The sequence below is a fragment of the Habropoda laboriosa genome, unplaced genomic scaffold, assembly GCF_001263275.1.
Source record: "Habropoda laboriosa isolate 0110345459 unplaced genomic scaffold, ASM126327v1 scaffold143, whole genome shotgun sequence".
NCBI classification, from domain to species: domain Eukaryota; kingdom Metazoa; phylum Arthropoda; class Insecta; order Hymenoptera; family Apidae; genus Habropoda; species Habropoda laboriosa.
The window spans coordinates 1,635,068-1,641,480 of NW_017100404.1; the positions used below are offsets into that span (position 1 = coordinate 1,635,068).

The 6,413-nt window shown below is 28.3% G+C and overlaps 2 protein-coding genes across 3 annotated transcripts in view; both read left to right on the forward strand.

Moving 5' to 3' along the window:
- The window catches only part of LOC108575359 (choline-phosphate cytidylyltransferase A-like), a 3,858-nt gene extending 2,936 nt beyond the window's left edge, over positions 1 to 922 (forward strand). For both annotated transcript variants that reach the window (XM_017938131.1, XM_017938132.1), the window contains 2 exons: positions 294 to 415; positions 779 to 922. In XM_017938131.1, the coding sequence (XP_017793620.1) occupies positions 294 to 415; positions 779 to 881 (225 nt within the window). In that variant the 3' untranslated portion in view covers positions 882 to 922. The remainder of the gene's footprint in view (positions 1 to 293; positions 416 to 778) is intronic.
- Positions 923 to 3,831: 2,909 nt separating this feature from the next.
- The window catches only part of LOC108575324 (protein ECT2), an 11,445-nt gene continuing 8,863 nt past the window's right edge, over positions 3,832 to 6,413 (forward strand). The window contains exons 1-4 of the mRNA XM_017938090.1: positions 3,832 to 4,126; positions 5,657 to 5,867; positions 5,960 to 6,095; positions 6,174 to 6,383. Of these exons, the coding sequence (XP_017793579.1) occupies positions 4,060 to 4,126; positions 5,657 to 5,867; positions 5,960 to 6,095; positions 6,174 to 6,383 (624 nt within the window). The 5' untranslated portion in view covers positions 3,832 to 4,059. The remainder of the gene's footprint in view (positions 4,127 to 5,656; positions 5,868 to 5,959; positions 6,096 to 6,173; positions 6,384 to 6,413) is intronic.

Sequence of the window (6,413 nt, forward strand, 5' to 3'; positions counted from 1 at the left end):
TTAATATTAATGGTACATTGCGAAATATGCATTACAAAAGAATAAATAATATTTGAATTAACTAGTATATAATTGCTTTTTCTAACCTAAATCAGCAACTTTACGTTTTCTTATAATAAATATTCTGTTTTCGAAATATGATTTTTTACTTGTAAATGTCTGTATATGTCGATATTTATACAATATAATTGTGTTGTATATGTATGACATATTTATTATTTAATATTAAAGTAAGAATATAATTTCTAGAAGAATTTCTATGTTAAACAAATTATAATTTTTGTTATTCACAGTCAACAATTTGGAATGAAAGTAAAGGTCGTTTGATGCAAGCACTATCTCCTCCAGCAAGTCCAAAAAGAGATGGCAGTCCAAATGGCAGTAATAGCAGCAATAATGATGAAGATCAGACAAGGTACATCACAGCATTTGAGTCAATTGACTAACATGCAACACCACTTCATTCTGTACTGCTTCTATATGAAAACCTTCAATACTTCACACCACCCATTTGCAGCATGTTATGTTAGTATATAACCTCATTGTTAAATACGTTAGATAACTTTTAAGCAATGATACACAACTTAACCAATGCTTGTTAAAGGTTGTTTTTAATTTTCTTCCTTTCTGTGTATATAATATGTGTATAGTGTATAAGTTGTATAGTACTGTCACAAAAATTTTTGTTTAAATCGATTGCTGATACGAAATATACAAAAGTTATTAATTATACGTTAATTCAAATTAGTATAATTAACTTATATATTTTATATTACAGCCCACCACCAAAAAAGACTGGCCGCTTTGAAAGTTCGCAGAGTAATTATTATTTAAGCGATGACTATAGCGACGATGAAGAGGAAAATTTTCACTCCAAATGATAACCCGTTTTTTCAAAATAGCATTCTTCATTTCGACCAAAAATATCGTGCAATCTTTTTAAAAATATTTAGAAATATTGTCATACAGCTATGTGATTTGTTGATATGGATTATAATGCTATGCTTAATAGTCTTTCTATGGTATGATTTCATACTATACACAACATAAAATTATCTCTTATGATGTAGAAATTTAATCCGATTATGGATTATTATATAACAATTAGATGATTATGAATATGCACGAACATTGCGTACAGAAATCATATAGATTAATTAAGACATTCATTGCAATTATTTTCGAGAATTTTATCTTTATTTGCATCATTAACGATAAGCTCCTATGTTCTGAACGATACTTTATCATTCGTTTGGAATTTCATTCTTCATGAAAAGTTTTACATTAGTCAAAAGACAGTTTTACATAGAAATGTCTGTGGTTCAAATGTTCAGTTAATGATTTTTAATAATTTTCGATTACTTTGTTACTCATTTTATATAACTTTTTTTACAAGTTACCTCAATGAATTACTTAAATAATATTATATATTTGCAGTCAATGCTTTCATTGCAAGTTGTATTAAATTATAATTTGATTTTTAAGTAAATGATTAACCTACTTATTTTCCAATCACTTGTTTTAAATAAAAAATTGATCGTATTCAGTGTTTACGAGAAGATAGTATGTGTACAGATTTCTATAGCATAGAATAAATTCAAATGTATTATTTTAGAGATAATTGTTTTTGTTTAATCAAAGAATATTTATAAAAGAAGCAAATTTGCAACTTATTTTTCTAGTAAATAATTATGTGGAATAAAATTTCGATATAACTCAATTGATAAAAATGAATCAAAATGAACATAGAATTTTAATTTAAATAAATATATGTCAAAGTAGGAAACATTTTGAAAATGGTGCTTTTATTTGAATATATGCAAATATAATAACCCTGGAATGGTACAACCATTTTTATACTTTTAAACCACGACGTAATTCTACAATATTGTCATATTTATGAAGTAATTGAATAAAATATTTTTTTAACATATAGATAAAGTGTATGATAAACATATTTATTTTTACTTTGGGTATGTAGCATCCAGAATAATGTAATTTTTAATGCAAATTAACAACTTTGTTAATAGTGTATAGTTCCAGGGCTAACATACATTAAATGAACTTCAGATATAAATCTGATGTTAAAGGAATATGAAAGATCTATTGAAACAAGAGGAATGTATATAGAGTTGTATACATTGAAGCGCTTCTGTTTTTTAAGTCGTACCAATGGTGCCTCCATTTGACACCTTTAATTCAAATACATACGAAATAGTGTATTTCGTTAAAGTATGTGAGAAAATTTTTAAAGTATATTAATATTTGCTTCCCATCGTAACTGGTGCATAAATTAGTAATGTGTAATAACATGTGATAAGACAGTACTTTCGATGTTTTTTTTAATGTATACATCCGATAATGGTTAGACACGCACAGTTTTATGCAGGCGAAATAAATTTATGTAATTTGGAATTATGTAAAAATTTAAAATTACAATTTAAATTCTTTAAATGAAAGATTGAGGACCGTATTATTTGAAATTATAATTACCTCAGTGCAAACACAAATTGTAGAAACGTTCCATATTACTTGTATAGGAGAGAAAATAAAAGTTGATCGTTAAAATTTTACAAGCTGCTTGTAAGTTGAATTAAACAGTACTAATTGTGTATTAATTACAAGCCTTAGATGTATAATGTATGATTACTGTATAGTATAAATATTTGCATCTTTTCAACATATATATCTCTCCTTTAATATGAATGATTATTGATACTTCAATTGTGAAAAAATTATTGTATTGTCAACTATAAATATATATTTATAATGTAATGTATTTATATCGAGAATAGTAATAAAAATTAAGAACATTAGTATTTTTGATCTGAACAAAAGAATTATATTACATAACTTAACTTGAATGGAAATGTAAAAAATATATTGCTTGATTGTTTTTTAAATGTTAATTTTATCGTTTTTTCTGACATATATTATGACATACCATTATTTCTTCAATCACTGTTTGTATTGTTTCAAAAATTCAAATAGTATATACTCGAAGAATAATAGTATAGATTTATCAATGCTGCCATATATTCAAACCAAAATTTGACAGTGCATGTATTTTAGACTAGTCACATTAACAAAATTTCTTTCGTTGTATATTCACAAATCTAAGTTTATATTATATGCTTGTCCACGTGGAAATAATATAATTTTACATTTATTGTCATTTGTATAATTTAAAGATATGACGGTGAAAATGTAATTGGTATTACATGATGCAAAGTAGCATACAGATATGTGAAATTAGTGATAACTTCACGCCAATACTGGTGTTAACGGCGCGTGTAGTCTGGCAGTCGTTTATTGTTGGTTTTCAATATTTAAGGTCGTGAAATATTATTATAGTACTGTTTTTCATCATAAATTGTTACATATACGTATCATTTTTTTTTAATTTTATACAAATCATAGTCCATATCGTGCTGAAATTAAATTTCAACCTCACTTATCAATCTTCATAAGCGATAAAGCGAATTGTGCATAGCAATCTGAAGTAAGATTCATTGTGTGTGCGCGCTAGAGGTAGAAAAAGAGAAGCAGCATCTCCGCAATCAGTGAGTAATAGAAGTGAGCAGAAGAGTACCAGAAAAAAAAAGACGGAGATAAGTACCAAAATTACGGCGCTATTGATAATTGCGTTTGCGTGCGACTCCATGACACTCTTATCGAATTTAGCGAAAACACTGGATCACACGACTGTCATGTTCATGATGGATTTTAAATAAATGCCGACGGTAAAAAGTGTCGTTTAGTGCCAATATCCAATTATATATACATATAGATGTACATGTATACATATACATATAGATCTGAGGAATCTCATGCACTGTAGGATCCGGGAAAAAATACACCTGAGGGACCTGTTCAGGATTCGAACTTGGGTTTTGTCTATACAATTCAAGGGCGCTATACACTGCGCCATCGAGCCCCACTGTTCTCCCTTATTTTTCCGGGTCCTTTCTCTCGCTGGATTCGCCTATAGGAGGCGCTCCCAATAATCAGTACGAAAAAGAGCGTACGAGCAGAACGATGTTGTAACTAACGGCCAAAATGGAAGAGCAAAGCGTTCATAGCAGTATCAGTGATATAAATAGTGAAGAGGCAGTTAGAAGTGAACGTAAGTCTGCTAATATTATCATTTTTAGTATTGTGCTTTGGGACTCATATACGTTATAAATTGACGCGTATACACTAGGCACCTGTATGAACTAACCCTACCTCACTCTTTATCAAAACTCACGCGACAATGCTCGTGTCTTAAATCTGTCACCCATCCTGATCGATAGATAAATCAAGATATTTTACCCGTTACCTTCCCAATACTTCCTCGTATTATGTTTTGAACTTTAGGCGGGAGGAATGTCAACGGTTTCTTATAAATTCGGCCTTGACTTATTCTCCAAAATTACGTCAGAAATGAACAATTTGTTAGTTTCAGATTTCTTTATAATTTTTCCTACAGTTCGTTATATATTTCTTTTAAATGCACAATGTTTCTGATTTTTATCTTCAAGTCATTTTAAGGTTAATCACATGTGTGAATAAACTGCTGTCACTTGAGACAGCATTATTTACTATGCATTATTTTACACGAAATACTACATAATTTCATAAATTATCGTATTTTTATAGTGTTTATTATTTCGAATTAATGTCATTTAAAAATATTTCCATCAAGCTTTTACTATTAGCCAATAAATAATTAATAAATGAGTAAGAAATTCATTTTAAATATTTTTGTTTATTAGTAGTGTAATTATTCGAGGAATGTTTTAAAACAATTTATTTGACAACATTTTCATGAAAATTTTGTGATTATTCAGTGACAAATTTGTCAAAAAAAAAAATTTCATGTAGATTATTATTTCTTTTGTTATTTAGTCTTTATGTATTAAGTACCATAATAATGTTCCAAAGTAAAATCATCAATCTGTTGTGACTAATAAGTGGATGAATAAATATGTGGAAAAATCACTTGTGTGCTGTTTTTATTGTTGAATGGCAAATCTTATAAAAATATATTAAAGTAAGATCATTTAAAAACATTTTTGTTAAGTACTTATTAATCACGAACTAGTAAATATATGAGAAATTTTACTTTAGATACTTTTCATTCATATCTTTATTTTGTTTTGGGTTAGTCACCATTTGTACATAATCATTTATGGGGCATTTGAAATATGATAGTAAAAGGAATAAGAGGGTTGTCTGGTATCTATTATGTGAAATGAGATTAAACATGGAACAATAGATGTTTACTGCACTCTTTGTCTATGAGTATAAAAGGATTATCTTTATTGTCAATACTATACATTTAATGTATTTATATTGTAGGCCAAAATTGAGTCATTTTTTTAATTAGGGTTGTTATTTGGGCCTCCACTAATTTGATAATTTATGATAGCTAATTTATTAATAAAATGTATGACAGCATGAAACATTTTTATGTAATCATTTATATATAAATATAAAATATTTTATAGTTATAGATTTATTATAGCTACTTTACAGTTTTATAATAAGTTAGTCACATAATAATGAAAGGATTGCAAAATATCTAATCTTTCAATGAAATATTATTAATAATGTTATTCTGTTAAATAATGTAAAGTTTTGGAAAATATGTACTTTGTTATTCTAATTTCAGCTGTGATTATACCACGTAAAAAAAGGATATGCTTAGTTGGTGTAGCTGGTGATGACCCTGCACTTGGTGCTGCTGCTCAGCAATTTAGTGTACCTGTTCTCAAATCTGAAACTGGTTTAGAATATATAGAAGATACAGCTTATTGTACTTATTTTATATTGAAAAAGTTTGAGGGACCTGAATATGATGCTCTTCATAAAAGTGCTCATAGGTTTGTTGTATTTGATTTTGTGTACTTTATAATATGTTAAAAAATAATCAAAAGAATCTGACTTTTGGTTGTTTTACTTTAACATACTGTAGAATATTGGGACCGACGGCGCTTCTGCAATTGGCAGAAAGAAAGGACTCACTACCTAGTATTAATAGACCAATGTATACACAAGCCATGGTAGGCACAGTAGTAGTATTTACTGGATTTAGGAAAAAGGATGAATTGGTTAGTTTCAAATTATTAATTCATACAATGTATGTTATAGAACTAATAAGTCAGTAATATGTTGTTTTCCTACAATAGACCAAGTTGATCAATATGATTCACAATATGGGTGGGAGTATTAGAAAAGAAATGGGTGCAAAGGTGACACATCTCATTGCTAATTGTTGCGGTGGAGATAAGTATAGGTATGCTGTTACATTTCGGGTCCCTATCATGTCAATGGAGTGGGTAACAGCTCTATGGAATGCCAAAGATGATATTTCCAGTTATGGAAACAATGAAGATTTGGTAATGATTTTATGAATAATAACTGTTATT